The 21,748-nt window shown below is 39.9% G+C and overlaps 1 protein-coding gene across 2 annotated transcripts in view; it reads left to right on the top strand.

Annotated features, from left to right (window-relative positions):
• Positions 1-21,294, top strand: part of TSC22D2 (TSC22 domain family member 2) — a 41,443-nt gene extending 20,149 nt beyond the window's left edge. The window contains exons 2-3 of one of the 2 annotated variants that reach the window (XM_073359702.1): positions 12,460-12,511; positions 13,743-21,294. In XM_073359702.1, coding sequence (XP_073215803.1) covers positions 12,460-12,511; positions 13,743-14,003 — 313 coding nt within the window. In that variant the 3' untranslated portion in view covers positions 14,004-21,294. Of the gene's footprint in view, positions 1-9,000; positions 11,494-12,459; positions 12,512-13,742 lie in introns of those variants that run through there. The other variant, XM_073359703.1, reaches the window with a different exon arrangement.
• Positions 21,295-21,748: the final 454 nt, after the last annotated feature.

Genomic DNA, 21,748 nt, shown 5'->3' with positions numbered 1-21,748 from the left:
CAGCAAAAAGAATGAGGATAGCACCTTGGAGACTAACAAATTTATTTGAGCGTAAGCTTTTGTGGGCTAAAGTCCACTTCATCAGATGCATGGAGTGGAAAATACAGTAGGAAGATACATAGATATACATATGTGTGTACACACACACACACACACACACACACACACCATGAAAAAATGGGGGTTGCCATACCAACTCTAATGAGACCAATTGATTAAGGTGGGCTATTATCAGCAGGAGGGAAAAAAAAACTTTTGTAGTGATAATCAGTATGGCCCATTTCCAACAGTTGACAAGAAGGTGTGAGTAACAGTAGGGGGGGAAATTAGCATGGGGAAATAGTTTTTAGTTTGTGTAATGACTCAGCCACTCCCAGTCTTTATTCAAGCCTAATTTAATGATGTCCAGTTTGCAAATTAATTCCGGTTCTGCAGTTTCTCGTTGGAGTCTATTTGAAGTTTTTTGTTGAATAATTGCAACTTTTAGGTCTGTAATTAGTGTTCAGGGATGTTATAATTCTTGACATCTGATTTGTGTCCATTTATTCTTTTGCTTAGAGATTGTCCGGTTTGGCCAATGTACATGGCAGACGGGCATTGCTGGCACATGACATATATCACATAGGTAGATGTGCAGGTGAACAAGTCTCTGATAGTGTGGCTGATGTGATTAGGTCCTATGATGGTGTCCCTCGAATAGATATGTGGACAGAGTTGGCAATGGGCTTTGTTGTAAGGATAGGTTTCTGGGTTAGTGTTTTTGTTTGTGCACAGAATTCCCCAGTGGTGTGTGGTTGCTGGTGAGTATTTGCTTCAGGTTGGGGGGCTGTCTGTAAGCGAGGACTAGCCTGTCTCCAAGATCTGTGAGAGTGAGGGATTGTCCTTCAGGATAGGTTGTAGATCCTTGATGATGCGCTGGAGAGGTTTTAGTTGGGGGCTGAAGGTCACAGCTAGTGGAGTTCTGTTTTCTTTGTTGGGCCTGTCCTGTAGTAGGTGACTTCTGGGAACTCTTCTGACTCTGTCAATCTGTTTCTTCACTCCAGCAGGTGGGTATTGTAGTTGTAAGAACACTTGATAGAGATCTTGTAGGTGTTTCTCTGTCTGAGGGGTTGGAGCAAATGCGGTTGTATCGGGGAACTTGGCTGTAGACAATGGATTGTGTGGTGTGGTCTGGATGAAAACTGGAGGCATGTAGGTAAGTATAGCGGTCAGTAGGTTTCCGGTATAGGGTGGTGGTGATGTGACCATCGCTTATTAGCACTGTAGTGTCCAGGAAGCGGGTCTCTTGTGTGGACTGTCCAGGCTGAGGTTGATGGTGGGATTTCTCAAGGACTTCTTTTCCATGGATCCATATGATGAAGATGTCATCAGTGTAGCGCAAGTGGAATAGGGGCATTAGGGAATGAGAGCTGAGGAAGCATTGTTCTAAGTCAGCCAACATTACTTCTGTTTAACGTGCAAAGTGGTTGGATTCTGACCTTAGGTGGGCAACAAAGAATTCCCTTAGTGGACGGAGAACTTAGCGCTTGTGTGAAGCCAGTGGAGACAACTGTCGTGACCAATTCTGACTGGTGTAATGTCCCTTAAGCATGTTGTGTTGGAGACTTAAGTTATTATTCCTGGGGGAATTCTGTGCACAAACAGAATTCATTTCTGGTGCAGAATCATCTCTCTCCTCTCCCCTCGCCACAGAAAATACTTTCTGCCCAAGAAGTGCTGCAGTTCCACCTTTTGTCCACAGGAGGCTACTGTGGCACCAGAACAGCCAGCTGACAGGCAGTAACAGCTAGCAAGCAGCTTGGTGTGTTCATCACAGCAGCCAGCCTGTGGAGCCAGGTTAGGCGGCAGAGTGGGGCACATGGGGCTGCTGGAGGGAGGCTCCAGGGGCAGATGTGCCTGATTGAATGGGAGAGGCTTGGGGTCAGCCAGGGTCTGCATGGGGAAGGCTCACTAACTCCCTAACAATCCCATCCCGTCCCCCCTCCAAAACCCCCAAAGAAACTGTTCCATACTTCTCCCACTCGCACCCAACAAAAGCCAGCTTCACTCTAGGCTCCTTCCTATTCCCCCAGCTCTTCTGTTATCCCTTAACTTCCCCAAGCCTTTGCACTGCTGCTTTGGAGTGCCAGAAATACATTTCTATATTGTAGTTAGTTTTAAATGAATTATTCCAAAGTTCTGTATTAGTATGCCTAGTAAGGAATCTGTTGTCCCAAAAAAAAAAATCCTGATTTTTTTTTTTTTGCAGGGGGGTTGGGGGGCTGTATTTTTATAGACATACTTGCTAGCACTGGCAGGTATTTTGAAATTATCAAAATGAAACTGATGTTATAGTGTGTTTTGAAAATATGTAGAATTTTGCAGAATTTTAAAATATTCACAGAATTTTTAATTTTGTATTGCAGAATTCTCCCAGGAGTAAATTTATGCTGGGGTTAGCAAGCACAGAATCAGGGAGCTATAATTAGCTCCCTGATGGCCCAGCTGCCTTATAAAGTGGGAGCTCTGATGCGGGAGAAATTCAAGCCCTAAATATCTAACTTTATCAGCTTTCAATGGATCTGATCACTGTACAAAAAAATTTAATGTTTCTTGTCCTTTTAAGAAACTTACTTTGTGGAAGGAATCAATTTTGCAACCTTTGTCTAGTCATAATAGGGAGCCACCTATGGCTTTCTTAACTCTATCTTTTAATGTGAGAATTTCTTCAGTGTAATCAGAACATTAAGTTTAATCTTGTCTTTCAGGTGCCCCCCCCTGAAATTAATAGGATTTATATTCTCCTGTGGCTAACCATCTTTTGGGAATATCTTGGGTCAATAAAAGCTGAACATTGCTGCAAAAGCTAACAAAATCTAGTGAGGTGATATTCAAGTGCAAAGAGACTTAAAATAAAAGATTAGAAGAATCCTAGACTTCTATCACAACCTAACCTTGCATGGCAGGAGGCTATCAGTGACTTTTTTTGTACTTGGTTGCTTCAAAGAGATGAGTCATTATTGAGGCTTCCCTGGGGAAGTCTCTGCAAATGTTGTTTTTCCTGCTTACCATTCAAACAGGTGTTGCTAGGTGCACTGCTAGCCCCATAAGTTTTTCCTCTTTAACACAAGATTCTTTAAAAGAGATGTAGAGAAGGGGAACAAATGCCTCTGACTTGGATGGTGGCTTTTCTTTAAGTATTAATGGTGAGAGTCATAAGATCCTAGCTGGACTTATTGCTCTAAAACAGTTATTGTTTATGTTGTTGCTACCCTGGCTGAAAACTAGCCAGGTTCCCATGTGCATCCTCACCTGCCCTTTGAGGGCATCTTTACCTTCCTTTGTGCTGTCAAAGCAGGACAAAGGAGACTTGGAATGGGCCAGGAACAGGTCCTAAAATCCTAGAGGGAGGAGAGCAGGGATAGTGCCAAAACAGTCTGTGTCCTGAGCTTTGCTGGACTGTAGATGGAAGAAAGGCATTGGAGAGACAGACTGGCAGTGTTTCCATTATGAATTTCTGTCAATTTTTCACATGTCAAAGCATCACAGTACAAATAAAACAATTTCAGGTTAGGATTTGTTTATACCAACAAATAGCTCCCAAACTTCATCTCATGTGACACCTGTGAACGTCTCTTCACCCCTTTCTCTGTAAATCTAGTGGACTGATACATGCCTCTTGTGTGGGATTAATCTGAACAAACTATGTATCCCACCCAGGGACTTTTGACTACCAGATGACAGCCAGGAAAAGGGACAAACTTCCCTGATGGAACTGGGAGAATAGACACGTTTTGCAGGGGGGAGGACCAGAAAATAGTATATCCCCTTCTCCGCATCTCTCTTGTCATTATCAATAACTGGGGGATTCTTTTCAAATTGGGTTTAATTGTCTTGGAATTGAAGTTACGTGAGGATTCTGTAGCAATTCCAAAAAAATCTACTCAGGATTAGCTTGTTCTTGCAACAAAGCAGCCTGGTGACTGAGAGTTAAATAAACTACTGCCAGAGATGTGGTTTCTTCTCTCATGTAAAGTACACACAAATGACATTCTTGCCCTACATATATAGTGCACAGTAAGGGGATATGATGTGACTTCTTCAAATTAAATGCTTCACTAAAACTGAGAGAACGTTGTGTGTATGTCCAAAGAGCCCTGTTCGCTCCTAGAGAGTGAAAAAAATAAAAACTCAGTAAGCCTTAAAATAGACTGTAGGCCACAAATAACCCACAGTTTTCTGTTTGCATACAGCCTTAGCGCAACATAAAACCACATTTTGGAGGTCCTTCTAAAGTAGTTTATAAGCCTTTAAAGAATGTGTAGACTATTACTTTTGTGGCTGAATATCTCGTTGTTCTCCTTCAGGTCCGTCCTTAAATTCTCTCTTGCCATGATATCTATTTAAAAAACAAACCTGGCAACTGGTAGGCAGCTGGTGTGCTGAGACCACTGTGTCTCATGCTGATCATATCATGTCACTTTTATCATGTGCTCTCTGTTTCTGCTTATATTCCCCTGTTGTCCTGTCTTATACTTCGAATGTAAGCTCTTTGTGGGAGGGACAATCAGCATTTTCAAAGTGCTTTATGTGAACTAGCTATGACAATGTGAAAGAGAGGTTTTTTTTGAAGAAAAAACTCCTGTATCCTCCTGTTGAGCAGGTTGCCCCCACTTTGTCACAAAGGCAGCTCCTCTGGTGTAATAAAAAGGAGAGCATCTGCTGCCTAAATAGCAGTTGCCTATTGGGGAAAGTGAGCCTAACATATTGTAAATTTATTTTAGAACAAATCTGGGGATTTGGGGGCGGGGGTTACGCTGTCTCAGGTACTTATATGGTTTCTTCTTTAAAGCTTTGGGGGTGTGCAAATAGAATTTATCCTAACTACTCCTCTGAGATGAAGTACTGTTGTCTCCATTTCACAGATGGGAAACTGAGGCACAAAGGGCTAGATTCACAAAATGTCTTAGGCCCCCTGACTGACACTTTAGGAGCCTAAATCCCAGAATCACTCTATTTAGTCATAAAGCCGCTGCTCACCTCCCACCAGCTTCTTGCTAAAACAGCTTAAGTGCCCATGCCAGAAGAGGTTTGCAGCCGAGAATCCCAAACACAGAGGTGCCTCCCTGAAGCCCAGACTTAAGCACCTACAACAGAACCTCAGAGTTACAAACACCAGAGTTACAGATTGACCAGTCAACCACATACCTCACCAGAAGTACGCAATCAGGCAGCAGAAGAGCCTGGGGGAGGGAAGGCGGGGAAGCAAATACAGTACAGTACTGTGTTAAATATAAACTACTAAAAAAATAAAGGGAAAGCAGCATTTTTCTTCTGCGTGGTAAAGTTTCAAAGTTGTATTAAGTCAATGTTCAGTTGTAAACATTTTTTGGGAAAAGAAGTTTTGTTCAGAGGTACAAACAACCTCCATTCCCAAGGTGTTCATAACTCCGAGGTTCTACTGTAGCTCTGAGAGCGGGCTTAGTGCGCACACCTCAGTTTAGTACCTTCCATTGGCTAGCTTAGGCAAGGACTGGCCATGTGTGGTGGCTTTTGTGAAACCCATTCTGACGTGCCACCCTCTCCCCATTTATAGGGAGCTTAGGTACCTAATTCTGGCTTTGTGAAGCCCACTAATTTTCTAGGCACCTAAAAGTTCAGCATGGTGATGCTCAATATTACATGTCAGAGTTTCTTTGTGTATCTAAGAACTTAACGGCCATAGTAGGTCAGACCAAAGGTCCATCTAGCCCACAATCCTGTCTTCCAACAATGGCCAATGCCAGGTGCCCCAGAGGGAATGAATAGAACAAGTGATCCATACCCTGTCACTCATTCACAGCCTCTGGCAAACAGAGGTTAGGAACACCATCCCTGCCCATCCTGGCTAATAGCCATTGATGGACCTATACTCCATGCATTTATCTAGTTCTTTTTTGAACTCTGGTATAGTCTTGGCCTTCACAACATCCTCTGGCAAGGAGTTCTACAGGTTGACTTTGCGTCATATGAAGAAAACTCCCTTTTGTTTGTTTTTAAACCTGTTGCCTATTAATTTCATTTGGTGACCCCAGTTGTGTTACGAGAGAGTAAATAACACTTCCATATTTACTTTTTCCATACCAATAATGATTTTATAGACCTCAATCATATCCACCCTTAGTCGTCTCTTTTCCAAGCTGAAAAGTCCGTCTTATTAATCTCTCCTCATACCAAAGCCATTCCATACCCGTAGTCATTTTTGTCCTTTTTCTGAATCTTTTCCAATTCCAAAATTTTTTTTTTTTTTTTTTGAGGTGGGGCATCGACATCTACATGCAGTATTCAAGATGTGGGCATTACTGTGGATTTATATAGAAGCGATATGATCTTTTCTGTCTTATCTGTCCCTTTCTTAATGATTCCCAACGTTCTGTTCGCTTCTTTGACTGCCGCTGCACATAGAGTGGATGTTTTCAGAGAACTATCCACAATGACTCCAAGATCTTTCTTGAGTGATAACCGCTAATTTAGACCCCCTCATTTTATATGTAGGATTGGAATTATGTTTTCCAATGTGCATTAATTTGCATTTATCAACATTTAATTTCATCTGCCATTTTGTTGCCCAAAGAGACTAATGGACAGATTTGCAGTCACTTATTCTCAGTGGACTTACTGGGTACTAAGTTCTTCTCAAAATCTTCCCCTAAGTGACTTGCCCTAGGTTGCACTGGAAGTCTGTTGCAGAACAGAGAATTGAACCTGTCTCTCGAGTCCCAGGCTAACACCCTATCCACTGGATCATCCTTCCTCTTTTATGTTTACCAGAAGGTTCCCACAACATTTACGTAGTTGATTGTCAATAGCTCTCACTAAAACTTACTATTTCCTAGTGAGCTATCAGTACATCTTGTTAGTTTAGCTATTAAGATCATTTAAGTATGCTGCTCCTCCAAAACTATAACTTTTAGTATTAGGTCTACTGTTGTTGTGAAGTGTGTTACCCCAAAATAAACTTATCTTGATTTCTATCATTAAATGGCACCACAGAAGTGTTCTTAGTGACTAAAGACTTGTCTTCATGTGAAAACTGATCGCCATAGCTATAGTGGAATAATTATTCCACTGTGGCTATGCTGGTCAATTTTCCTGTGTATACAAGCCCTTAAATTCAGGATCGGATCTAGAATCGATTGTGGATCCCAAAGGAAAGTGTTAACTTTACAGGAGTAGTAAGTAAAATGCTAGACCTATCTGTGTGAACTGTAATCCAAACAGTGATTTGACTTCAGAAGGTCTGAATAACTAACAAAATGGTTAGGATGCCTCCACGTCACCCAATGTTGCACAGTAAATGCACTGCGTCTTTGGATGAAGTCAGAGAGTTGTTTATCTACACTGTTTTGATGACAGGTCTTCATCTTCCTCTGGAGAGATGCTGGCAGCTTGACACTGGTTCTAAAGGAACCATCCATTTTAGTAAATCCAACAATATTCCCTGCTATCCTCAGAGCAGCTTTTCTGATCTCCTCTTCCACAGGGAAATCTTGATCTATCTTCTGGGGACAGGAAAAGCTGCAGTAGTGGTGGAGAGTTAACAAGCCCAAAGACTTGTGAACGTTATTCTTGCTTTCACAGATGCTGTTTCACAAGAAATACCAAGAAAATACATAAATCCTTGTGGTGGGGTTTTTTTCCCCTTGGCCTCTGATTTGCAGTTGTCACGCATTTCCTGAGGAAATGGACCTTACAGCTAATCAATACCCCTTATGTAGGGCATGTCTTCTGTAACTTTTAAAAAGTGAAGCCTGAAGTTGGTTTACTTCATCAGATCACTGAGATTTGCAACCTTATTTAAATGTGAAAGAAAATTGATACATAGCAAGATGGCTGAGATTTAAATTAATGGAAGTGAAGCAATTCATAACTTTCAAACTTGGCATAGTATGTGTACTTCATTGAGCACTATGTAACCTTTTAAAACTAAACACTACTTTATGAACATAAAACTGAATTTCTTAAACCATGAACCATTTTTATGTCCAAACTTCAAAATACTGATTGCCAACAAACTTTCCCCGAGTATCACTTTTTACTGAGAACAATCATAAAAAAAATTCAATCCCAAGGGTAACAAGTTTGATATTTTTAGAAACATTCCAAACAGTTCATAATGAAAGTACCTATTAATTATAAATGGTGGTGATTTAATCCACTTTGACAAGGTTAAATTTAAATAAGCAGGAACTCTCTGAGATTATAATGGATATCTAAACATCTTTCAGAATGCTGCTGAAGGTAGAATGCCTTTAACCATCCAAAAAGTTTCAATATAATATATTTTAATTTTATAATGCCAATTTCATTTAACTTGTAACACTTTTCTCCTCCCACTCTCTTCAATTCCATTCTCTCAGCGCCTGCCTTTTTTGGACACTTACATACTTATTATGTTTTTCTTCAACTTCTTATTCTTTTAAACAATATCTTTTAACTATTTGTGTAATCTCTAGTAAGATATACTATTTCATTAACTGTGAACATGCACTTAAAGAACTCTACTACAGATAACACTTGCTGGTCTTCGTTATGCTCTCAAAGATGCTAGTTCTGTGACTTTCCAAATAAAAGCCTAGCATGCATTGGGTATAGTATTACTTTGTCCACCAGAGGGTACCTTTTGACAATATTGTAGAAGCTTGTTGATATTTTATGTTGTATGTTAATTTACCTGTGTCAGACTTCCATCTAACCCCATTCTTTTTAAAACTAGGATTTTTCTAAACATATCAATGATGCATTGTAATGTGGATGGGGTTACTAAGGCATTTAAATATGAACTCACAGGGGGAAAAAAATTCTAAATAGTATTTAGATTGGGCAGAGGTACAGCTACAGCTTGTGCAGTGTTTTGCGCACGCACATACAATCTTGTGTCTACTTAAGAGCTTGGAAACTTCATTTCTGTACATCTTCCAGTCCCCAGGAAAAATAAATATATATAAAAATAAAATATTTACTCTTTGCTATTTTATTTAGCAAAACACTGTAGTTGTTGAAACCCTACAATGGAATTCAGATAGGGAAGACACATCTCAAAGAACTCTGTTATGGAAGGTAGGTGGCCTTTCTTTTTACCAAATCTTTAGCTCACACAGTGAAACACAAGCACATAGCTACTTTATAGCTGATACATGAACTAACATAACTCACTCTTTGGTCTTGAGAGAACATTTATATTTCCTAGTACTATCTACTTGCGTTTTGGAGCTAATTTTGAAGTACAAGATTACTTACTGGACTTCAGTATGAAATGAGTCTTGCTAATGTTATGGTTGGTAGTTAAACACTAAAACCAACTTTTGACTTCTGTGTTCAGCATAAAACTGACTTTTCTAGCTATACACAGGTTATGCCAGTATGATAGCTTGTAGCTTTATATTTTCTTAGATACATAAACTTCAAAACAGTATATAAATTATTCAGATGACAGTGGTTGTAGGTACAAGCAGGGCTTGAAAATTTTGACACCTGCAATCCAGAGAACTAATCCTGCTAGCCCAGATGTTAATTTAAAAAAAAAAATAATAAAAATTGAGGGGTGATGGGGGAACCTCCACCAGCCAAATCCTTATTTGGTAGGGAATACCCTGATAAAAGAAGCCCAGCTCCTCTGCACTAACTGCTGGAAGGTAGAAAGATACTGAAGTTGCTATAGGATGCTGTCTGTTGATCTGCTTTGGGTGCTCCTTTGTATCTACCTTCTGTTAGTAAGTGCCTTGAGATTACAGACAACTGTCTCTTCTCTATCTATTTAGAGCCTCCTGGATGCTACAAAAGCGGTCAGCGAAATGGCCTTTGTTACTTTCTCTCAGCTTCCTGCTTGTTACTAATGCTTATCTTTTTGTATGCTGTTCTAGGAGATGCCATGCACACTTGAGAGAAAATAGAGGATGAGCTTTAATAGAAGCTTTGGCAGTTGGCTTTTCCCTTTCCATGAGTGTGAAAGCAAGGCTGCTGAGAGGATCTTGATGAGGAACAGGGTTCTTGTGCATGTTTATGTGGAGTAGTTTCAGGTCTAGAAGCTGAGATGGAACTTTGTATAGTGAGGTGGCGCTTCTCACTGTCTTTGAGTCTTTGGTATTTGGTATCTATCTTGATACCAACAGTTAGGAGATTGCATGAGAACCTCTGCTTTAATTTTTCACCAGTGTAAATTTCTAGCATTTATGACTGCAGACAATCTTGACTATGTGAAGAAAGTTCACCATACAGTCTCAAAACAGAAGGCTTATGAACAGAACCCCAGATGTATTTATTTTTTAAACTTTTTAAGTTTAGTCTCACTGTATTTGTGTGGTGGGGGGTGGATGACTCATGACTTTTGAGTTTTTGGAGTTGACAACATTGTAAAACTGCCAAGAAAACTTATTTCTTAGAACGTACGTTCCCTAAGGCTTTGTCTACATGGGACTTTTGTTGTAAAACTTTTTTTTAGGTGTTTACTCTCTACTTCTACCTTCCTTCCCTCCATCCCCCAAAACACCCACCTTTTAAAATAAGTTTATTGGTTATGGTTTCCTCTCCTTAAGAAGTTGAGCTTTGGATGTGTACTGTTTGATTATTTGAGATGAAAGATGACACATTAAGGGCCGTCATTTATTTTTAATTGATTTTTGTGGAAGGCTAACATGTTAAATTATCTTAGCTAGTTACAGAAAAGGGATATATCTGAATCGAAATGCTAGAAGAAAAAGGAAGCTAGCTTTGGTAACCATTTTGATTTTTGAGGAGGGACATCTACAGTACCCTTGTAACACGGGGAAGCTTGAAAGTTAGCAAGACACTAAAACAGTTTTGTTGTAAAATTTGTATTAAAATGGATTTTTTTAAATTAGACTGTCTGAAAGCATAAATATTGTCATCTTAAGTCTGCAAAACTCTGTTCCTAAAATACGTTGGGGCATTTTGCCATCTTGTGCTGATAGTCTGAAACCTGCTTTGTTAAAACACTTTGCATTAGCACTTGGCATTGGAGAAACATATCCCATACCAGTAAGAACCTAAATGGGACTTAATTTACTGACCTACGATAGCATTCTAGTTACCTTATTGGATGGGGCATCCAGAGTTTCCTGGGAGCAAATGAAGACACTTGTGGGATTCCAGAATTTTGAGTATACCCTTTTTTTTAAATGCTCATTGACTACTGGCACATTACTGCAAAGCCATAAAAACACTCCTCTACTGTCAGCTAATTGAGGACAAATACTACAGGAGGGGTTTTTTGTGTGTCAAAACATTGCATATTAGTATGTGATGTAGCAAGTTTGCATATTTGTTAATCTATTACATAACCTTTTGTTTCTCTAAGTGAGAGTGTGTGGATAATGAGAGAGGGAAATTAAACAGTAACTGAACTAGATTAAGGTATATAATGGCTGGTAATTTTAGGTGTCCATAGGCATGGATTAAGGGACTTACGTTTTATACAATAAAAAGCTTTATCTGGTATATGGGGAGAATGGGGGTGCTGGTAAATGAAAAATTCCCGTTAACTAAGAGGGGGGGAGTTTGGGCATGGGAGGGTATGCGGGACATGGGCTCGGGGAAGGAGTTCGGGTGTGGGAGGGGTTTTGAGGTGTCTGATCCAGGGGACGCTTACCTCAGGCGGCTTCCTGCAAGCAGCAACCTGTCCCCGCTGTTCCTAGGTGGAGGTGCGGCTAGGCAGCACTGCCCCCGCAGCTCCCATTGGCTGGGAACCGTGGCCAATAGGAGCCGCAGGGGCAGCACTTGCGGGTGGAGGTAGCATGCAGAGCTATCTGGCCACGCCTCCACCTAGGAACAGCAGGGGCAGGTTGCTGCTTGCAAGAAGCTGCCGAAAGTGAGCACTGCCTGGATCCGGCACTCAAAAGCCCCGCCCGAGCCCGAGCCCCAGCCCCACGCTGCGTCCCACACTCCAAACCCCTCATGGCCATTCCTCTGCCTAGGAGCAGCAGGGACGTGTCTCCACTTCCAGGGAGCCACACGGAGCCAGGTAGGGAGCCTGCCAGCCCCATGCCAATTGAACTATAAACTGGACTTTCTATGAAGATTAGAAATGCAAATTTATAGAGCTTTCCGGTTGGTACAGGGCCGGATAACATAGCCATTACTATCAAATCTATCAACTGCATGAAGATTGTCTCTAAGGTGCCACAAGTACTCCTTTTCTTATAGCCATTACTGTAGTTGGTAAACTGAAGAAGCCTGAATGGGGAGTGGCAGTATAATTTTCAGAGCTCTAATTGTCCCAGACAGTTAAGGAGAACTTCCACAGAGGATGTAATGTGTTATGGAATTCTTAAAGCCTCCTAAGATTTAAAGTCTCTCAGCAAAGGCACATATGTCATAAGACAGACCTTTAACAATCTATTACTTGCAAGATTTGTATGTACAAATGGGTTCAATGTTTAGTCAAGTAAGAGTAATCTAATATCCACTGAATTTTTTTTACAGTGCATCTGGTGCAAGTGTTGTAGCCATTGACAACAAAATAGAACAGGCAATGGTAAGTAGAAAACAGATTATTATTTCTAATAGGACAAGCAGTTAATCAATGAGATGAAATCTTTCAAGCTATGTTCATTTTTATTCAAACATGCTATCTTTGGGATAATGCAGATTCCTAGAATAAAATTGAGTATCATTAGCCAGAATTTCATTGTAGTGTAATGTCTGTTCCCCTCCCCTCTATTAGTTCTGATTCTTCCATTCCATCATATGAAGACTGGATTTACCCAGATTATGGAATGGCAACAGATCAGGATTAGTTTTACATTAGATCCAAAGAGCTTCCTACCCATGGTGTTGGTACACAGAGTTTTTAAACATTTTGAAATGATTTAACATAAAAACTTGAACTAAATGTAGAGACGCTGAAGATATAGCACACTTAAAATTTTCCTTGGTTACTTAATATTTAATGAAATAAAATTAAAATCCAACTCTGCCATGTATCCTATGCAGGTTTGTGTGTGTTCCCGTTCCCCCTCCCCCTCCGTCTGAGTTTCTTTCTGGTTCTTGTGTGCTACACTGCAGGATCCCATCATCAGCTCCCAGGACACCATTTTTCAGTTGTCTTCTAATCACATTGTCCCCCTTGTACATATTTCTAGAAATAGGGTCAGTTGTCTCATCAGTGGACTGCTTGGCTCCCCAGTACATGCCGTCCTGCAATACTAAATGCATGTGTATTTATATATTCATGTTCAGACTTTCAAGTTTGAAAACAATCTACAAGATGCTAGTTGCAAAAACATATATTCTGTGCAGTTGATGTATGCCTCTCATGAGGCCAAAACGTAGGACACAGCCTGCTGTCTGGTTTTTATTATAAAGTGTTTTTTGGGCATTAAAATACATATGATGTAACTAGAAGGCCATTCAAAAGCTCCATTTCTTTTCAGCTTTCTGTAGAACTTTTGTAATTCCTGTGGAGTAGAAAAGACCTTACCGTTTTAATGCAAATGGAAGTGCCTGTGGCCTACTCTGTTGTGTAGTAGAACCCATTTAGCATACCGTGTTTTGTGGCCTTTCAGATTGGAGACATTTTGCAGCCACTTTCTCAGGTGCTAGATTATTTGCTCTAAAATGATAAATATTTTCTAGTGTTACTAGGAACCAGATGTACTTCAATGGAATAAGTGAAATCATACTAACATTTTAAGACCGAGCAGGACGGAGCTGTATTGTAAACTCTGCTGTTTCAGTTTGTGTAACTACTGACTTACTGTTCACAGGATCTGGTGAAAAGCCATTTGATGTATGCAGTCAGAGAAGAAGTGGAAGTCCTGAAGGAACAAATAAAAGAATTAATCGAAAGAAACTCTTTACTTGAACGAGAAAATGCACTGTTAAAATCTCTTTCAAACAATGATCAGTTATCCCAACTCTCAACTCAACAGGCCAATCCTAGTAGCACTTCACAACTGCAAACAGCGACAGCACAGCCTCCTCAGCCAGCGCAACCTCCACAGCAGCCGAATGTTTCCTCAGCGTAAAGCTTTTCTTTTCTCATTAAGAAAAAACTGAAAGCAATCTGTCCTTGTGTGCCACTGGTGTTCTTTCCACTTTATATGAAAGCAAGTAGCCATGCTTCAGTTGTGTGTTTTGGCCTTTTCAGTATTAGACAATCATTCTACAGAGCTTTCCCTCACTTTGAGATGTCATACAGCGCAGTTGGTGTCCAGTTATGTCATCAGTGCACAAGGGAAATGGTAGAAGGAGTTAATGCAAAGCATATGCATTTATTTGGTGCGCATGAGTGGGGTCTTTAAGAGCTTTGAGGGCTCTCCAAGGTTTCCATTACCCATGGATTACTTTGAGCCTTGCTATCTCATGTAAGAAGTAACAATTCATCTTAAGAGCCACTGTTCTTTCAGTATAAGTAACATTTGCCTATATTAGTTTCATTTATTTGTTTTATTTATTACAGGGCTGCTATTTTCATAATGTACATGAACAATGTCACAGAACTTTTTTTTTAATTTTTTTTTAATAAATGTAAGTATCAGTAAAAATTGATAGACGGGATTGCGTTTAATAGATAAAATGTTTAGGCAATAATTGAACAAAAGAATCCTGGCATATTTCTAACACTAATGGCAATTTACCTTTGGTATTTATTGACGGTAGTCAAGACCCAGCTTGAATGTACATTTTGTATAGAGTGTAAGTATGAAGACCATAGTGCATCTGTACAGGTAGTCACCAGTTATTGTGATATAATAAATAATTGATGGGCTATTTTGATGAAGAAAACTTTGCTCATTTCTGTTTCTACTTTCTAATAGAGAGAAATTGCCATGGTTCCTCTGCTTTTTGACATTTCGTATGATTTTTTTTTTTGGGGGGGGGAATAAAAAAGCTGTGAAATTGTTCAACCTACTTTGTAACCAAAGAAGCAAAGCTGTGTAATTGAGTTTTTTTTATTTTATAATGCACATTCTTTATGTATTTTTATTTAGTGTTTTTCTCATTCACAATTTTCTTTGCTGTCTAGCATGATCTGCATGACCTATAATCTTTGAACCACTTTCGTACCTCATGGTTTTTATCCAGCACTCTTATTGTAATATGTAATAGTCTGTGAACAATGTCAAATAAAAAAAGAACGAACAGCTGGTGTTGGTGGAGCTGCGCTAGTGTACTATGCACTAGTTTAAAACAATGAAGTGAGCCATCTTTTGTTCATTTAAAATGGTGTTTTGAATTTCGTATGAGAAAACGTTTTGTTACATTGCAGATTTTAATGTATTTAATAAATGCAACATGCAGATTAAGTGCAGTGTATATTGAGTATTTAAATTAAAAAATGTACATTTCATAAATAGTTTCAAGAGAGACCATCATTTGTGTATACTAACACATAGAGTCAGAAATTGATGTATAAATATATATATTTTAACACATTTTCTGAAATTAAACTGCAGTTTTGTTGAACTATTTGACTCTAGATGTGTTCAAAATGTAATCTTAGATTGGATAACTGTTTTTCTTAACATAATTGAAGTTATACCTTGTTTTTAGTGAACAATAACTACTAATAGGCTTAGATGCTATTCTTAAAATGTAAATTAAAATAGGAACTTACTGTTTGCCCTGAAACGTGATTAGCAGAGTTACAGTGTCTTGTATCCTTCCAGAAGGTTGAGTGCCCCTATACTTGGTAAATAAGGAAATAGTTGTGGTACACACCAGACCTGCCTCACAATCTTAATTCTGCCCTCTTTGAGTGATGACCCCCATCTGACATCCTAGCACTCTATCCTTTCGGATGATACGGAATGTGGTTTTTTTTGTTTTGTTTTTGTTTTTTGGGGGGGTTTTTTGAGAGGCAAGGCGTGGCTCTATCTGCAGAACACCTTGACCAAAACGACCCAACTTGTATCATTAACTCTACCCCAGCTCATATGTGGCACAGCAATATTACAATGAGGTAGTAGTTACACCAGGATTTCCATTTTAACAGGGATGAGAGCATTCTTAATTATGTTTTCACTGCTTGATTCTCTTCTGTAGCAGTTTGGGGGAGGAATATCATTGCAACTTTTAAAAGGACCACCTGACTAATTTTCTTTTGTGTGACACTTCATTTGGACTCCTTTTTTCACAGAAGCTATAGCACTCTGAAAGATGAAACTGATAAGTGTTGACTGGATGAATTGTAGAAAGTTTTTTGTTTTTCATTACGAACAAGTTACTGTATGCTGGCACAATATTTAGTCCATGTGGGGCTTAAGCCAGTCCTTACACTCATTACAGAGAGCCCTATTGTATTGATGCTCAGCAACTCTTTTTGATCGTGCTGATGGTGAGAGTTGCAGCAGTTGGCCTGCCTTTTATTGTGCTTGTTGTTAAGGAAAAGAGTGAGGAGCATGCCATATGATTAAAACTAAACACGTTGCATGCTGCTTACTTGGAGTCTTTCATATTCCCTCTATTTCAGTGGTTCTCAGGCTTTTGTACTGGTGACCCCTTTCACATAGCAAGCCTCCGAGTGCAACACACACGCACCTCCACCCCCCAATAAAGTAAAAACAGTTCTTTAATTTATATATAATTATAAAATGCTGGAGGCAAAGCAGGGTTTGGGGTGGAGGCTGACAGCTCGTGACCCCCCAGGTAATAACCTCATGACCCCCTGAGGGGTCCTGACCCCCAGTTTGAGAACCCCTGCTCTATTCAATGCACTTTCCTTGACAGTACTTCATTAAAGTAAAATCTGAGTATGCACATGAATTTTAGAACACTTTGAAATGTCAACTCTTAAACCAGAAGCTTCTCTGAGGACACTATACTAGTCTCTGAGCACCTGAGAATGCCAGCAAAGAGCAACTCATGCTCACAACATACATTTCTTCAGTTGCCAAGGGCAGGGGCGGGGACTCCTAATTCACAGTATTTAGGTGCAATTCAGATTCAATAAACCACTTGTTATTTTAAGCCACCCACTTGGGCTGCCTGAAAATGTTCTGGCTAGAAAGAGACCCAGTTCTGCTACGCATGTGCAAATGACTTTTTCTTTGGCTTAACAAGGTGGGTGAAGTAATATTTTTTTTTTTTAATTGAACCAACTTCTGTTGGTGAGAGAGGGTTTTGAGCCATCCAGAACTGGCTTTGTGCTATATTGTAGATCCACCTCAAATAACATTTTTAATGGTTCCCCAAATTGCAGTGGGTGCCAGACATTGGCTAAGACCAATCCCAAGTGGGAGATATCAATTTGACTTGGCTCCTCATAGTCTGAGTCCCAGGTGTGTGCATAAAATAGCCATAAAATGTTATGAAACTTTTTTGTTGTTTGAATATGGGAATCCCCTCAAGTGACCTTACATTTTGAGCACTAACCCACCTTGATCCCTTTGAAATGCAGCAATTTTCAACACAAAATAAACTCATGGATTTTAGGACATTTAAAAAATTCATGTGTGAAAGAGTATACTAGTCTCAATTGTAAATATATGTTGGTGCTACTGTAATGCTGACAGATTCCGGTCATCGTTGGCCTGGATCAAACCTAAGACTTCTGGAGCTTAATGCACAAGCTGCTACTGCATGAGCTAAAAGACACATCTGTCTTAACCAAAGCTGGAGCAGGCTCATCAGTCTTTTTGCTGGTCTAGTCACCAGTATGGGGGACAAAGTGCCACACCAAACAGGCCTGGGTTACACTACTACCATACACAAAACATTGATTTTTTTTAAATTACTTTTACCCAGAGTAACAACTTTGTTCATTTTCTAATCCAAACTATAATGTGACAACAGTCTTCTCTACAAAGTGTAATTATATTCTGACAGGTTGAGGGAACGTTTCCTGTCCATCTATTCAGTCTTTCCGTTTCCATTCAGTGACTGGATTGAGCTTTTTAAAATATATTTAATGGATGTCCTTACTTTTTCTACACATTGATTTGTATAGGAAAGCAATTATGAGAAGGAAGAATAAGTCAGGACCTACAGCATTCAGGGGCTGCTTTTTTTTCTCAACCTCTGGATTTTTTTTTTTTTTTAAATGCTCCTAATATTGAGTTCTACCTCTTCACCAACATCAGCACTTTCTTGAGCTGGCAGGAGTCCAAGAAGTTAGTGAAACAGGAAGACCACATAGTCATAATTTTTCAAATTTCTGTTGCCTCTTTGAGGAGGCACTACGCTATGTGGTCACAAACATAGTCCTCTGCTGGTGCTGAAGCCAGTCATGTGGGATAGGAGACAGACAATGAGAGAGAGAATAAGCATGAAACTCTCCCAAAGATGATACCTCAACCTGAAAAATCCACAAACAATTTTTAAAGAAGATTTGATGGGGGGGCCTTTTAAAAATAAATCAAGCACTACTGGTTGATTAACTGATCTTGTCACTGTAAGGTTGTATCTGGGGCTGTTATTCTTTATGTATTCACTGTCAGCCAGTTCCCCACTGTTCTAAAGACTCTTCTTTGTTGTTTTATATGCGAAAGCACCAGTTAAGTCAGTCAACTACTGCAGACTATTTGTATCACATTATAGTGTTTAACAAAGAAAACAAAATCCTAGAACATCAGGGGTCTGGCTGGCACTGTAAATACACACAGGACAGCAATGCCAGCTGCTAGTGGCTAGGTCAGCCAATTGGTTTTTGACTTTTTTTTTTTTTTTAAAAGAGATGTGTGTGTGTTCAAGAAAAGGGGCAACTCATGGCAAAAAGCACCAGGCTGACCTTTGAGATTAGACTAGGAAAACATTGGAACAGAAATGGCCCATTTACAATTCCCATCATTCCTTTTTCTGTCAACTGAAGTCTTCCAATGATTCTTTTATCCAACTAAAATTCTTCCATACCAGCATTTTTTCCCCAAGGAAAAAACCTGCTTATAATAAGAGAAAGATCTTGGCTATACAGATGTGTATATGCTTTGGGGTTGGATTTAAATTATGTGAGAAAATAAATAGCAAAATATACTGATGGTGAGTATTGAATCTCAGTGCTTTACAAAATGTTTAGACATTGGTGAATAAGGAAAAGAAGATCCTTAAGTAGCTTTCCTTGTCTTTTGTTCTGGTCAGTGTGCTGAAGAACACTTTTGGTACAACTAAAAATTTTCAAAACCTTCCATGGTCTGAAGTTGTGCTAATCCTTGAGACTAGCAAAAAACAACCGTACGGTTCTTTGAGTTTTACTTTGAGCAGGTTTCATTTGCATGTGTCAAATATTTCATCTAAATAGTAAGACATCTGGATCACCAAGTAGGTACAAGCCATGGAGATTGTAAATCCCAGTGTGCATTGCTCCAACTTGGTCCAAGCAAAGCTACCTAGACCAAAATGAAATATTGTGTGTTGTGGGGAGTAGTCTTCATGGGGTCAGATTGTGAAACTCCAGTCTGTCTCTGAGCTGCACTCAATGCTTTGCAACCCATCTAAAACGTTTTTTTCAGCTGATTCAGATGGTGTCTCTGGTGTCCCAGTGCCTGGCCAAGATACAGATTTGGATGAAAGTGAACTTGCTTTGGCTCAGTCTGGTATAGTGGTTGGTTGGCAGATGCTGCCTGCTGTTTTCACTGAGAGGGTGTACTCACCCTTTTCCAGTGAAGCTGGCAGTTTATGGATGTCACAGGGTGTAGCTACCCTATATCATCCTCTTCTGGCCAAGTGTCACTGTAGGTGCTTCCTGACTCTGTTTCGGTGTTCCCTGTTTTTCAGAACATATCCTCCAGGTCTCTTGCTCTGGTGAGCTCTCCTGGGGCCTTATCTCAGGAGTTTCCTGTCTCTATGAACCACCTCAGCTGTGTCAGGTTCATTAGCTAATTAGAGGCTAACGAGCCAGCAAGGAATTTAATTACTTCCAAATGGGTCTGAGTTGGCTTGTTCTCCCTTAAAGGAGTACATCACAGATAGTCTGCTGCCTGACTCTCCTGAAAGGGCCAGCCCCTAGGACAATGTGTTTTGGGGATTCCTAATTGCTCTTGGAGACTCAGTTGTGTCAGGGGCCAAAAGTTGGTTCTTGGCATTGGTTCTTGGCATAATGGTGGGCATTGGTTCTTGGCATAATGGTGACCATTTCTCTGAGATCTAGAACGCCCTGCAGTTATTTCAGTATCTGAGGCCTCTACGCTGGATTATTTCTAAGACTTGAAGACAGCTTGGAAGATTCAGCTGCTGTGCGTAGAGATGGCCCCATCTTAGTAGATTTAGTCACAGGAAGCATGTTACACCAGTGGCTCCATAGAATATGTGATTTTCATTTGTTTCAGAGCACAGTGAAAAGTATTCAAATTGATCTTTGAAGTCCTATGTGGTTTGGGTTCTAGCTACCTGAGCTCTCTCTTAGTCAGTAGTACGTTGGTGTGGGCCCATTGATACGCTCCTGCTCATAGTCCTAAGCTTTGAATGTCCAGGCATCTTGAATAGAAGGCTTTGGAATGTAGAACTCATTTCCCACTAGTCCAACTAAGCCCAAATTTGTCAGCCTTCAGGGGATAGTGCAGAGCTCATCTCTGTTTGTTTGTTTTTGTTTCGGAGCATAGGGAGATGTAGTTGTACTCTGACCCATTGTGTGAGGAGTCTACTTTGTAGTTAATATGTGCTATACTAATTTTGTATGCCTTACATTTGTATTAAACAAAATTAAAATAGTAAAGTGTGGTTCTTTTCTGAAAATATGTTATAAAAATGGCATTATGAAAGCCTATATTTATTATATTTCAGTAACTTCAAGTAGTTTTCTAATAAATACATAGGGTGTTTTGTATTTTGTCCCCTTATTGCCAGCCCTGCAATTGGGATCTGAAAGTCAAACAGGGAACTTTCTGGTTCAGGCATCATCACCTGTAATAAAGATTCTATATGCCAAAGTCAATGGGGTTGCACAGGTGTAACTGAGGGCAGCGTTTGGCCCTGCAATTGGAACTTTAACAATTCTATTGATGATACAAGAGCTGGATTAGCCTCTGTTTCTCTGTCTCGGCTGTATTGATTCTGCTTGGCTAACAGGAGTAAAAAGCTGTGAAAACTTGTTAGTTACTAAAGCCATCAGACCTGACCTTGAAAACACACACACGAAGCAGATCTGTTCAATAAGAAGGCACCATTTTTGCACAGTTGTTTCTCTGTTTAGAACTGTTATTTAAAGTAATGTTAATGTAGTCAGCTTCTCAGTTGTGTTACTTAAGCAGTGGTGGGGATTCCTTATTCTGTGTATGGATAATAAGAAGTGAATTCCTTATTCTGTGTAAGGATAACATGCATCCGATGAAGTGAGCTGTAGCTCACGAAAGCTTATGCTCAAATAAATTTGTTAGTCTCTAAGGTGCCACGAGTACTCCTTTTCTTTCTGAAGAAGGCTTTGAAGAGTTTTCTGGTCTGTAATTCCTCCTTTTGGCCATCAGCCCAGCCATTTCTGTTGGCAGACCCGTGAGTTTAGCCTGAGTGTTTCAAACTGATTACTCAGAAAATAATGTTCCAGCTAATGTCCTTGAAGCAAGAGAGACTGGATGGTTCAGGCGAATGCTACTAGGAAAGGGAACCTTACACCACTGCGTCATCCGGCCTAAGTTAGAAGTAACTAAACGCTGTTACTAGCAGTTAGCATTTCATTGACCGATACGAACTTATTCTGGTGGACTTAGTCCAACGTTAGAAAAACTGACAATAATTGGCAAGCTTCTTGGCAGTGTCAGCTGAAAAAACATGGATTTAATTGTCCTGAACACTGGACTATCCTAATCAGTGATAGGGTTGCCAACTTTCTAATCACACAAAA

This window comes from Lepidochelys kempii, chromosome 9 (genome assembly GCF_965140265.1).
Source record: "Lepidochelys kempii isolate rLepKem1 chromosome 9, rLepKem1.hap2, whole genome shotgun sequence".
Taxonomy (NCBI): domain Eukaryota; kingdom Metazoa; phylum Chordata; order Testudines; family Cheloniidae; genus Lepidochelys; species Lepidochelys kempii.
The sequence above is the reverse complement of the archived record's forward strand: the minus strand, read 5'-3'. Positions and strand labels throughout refer to the sequence as shown.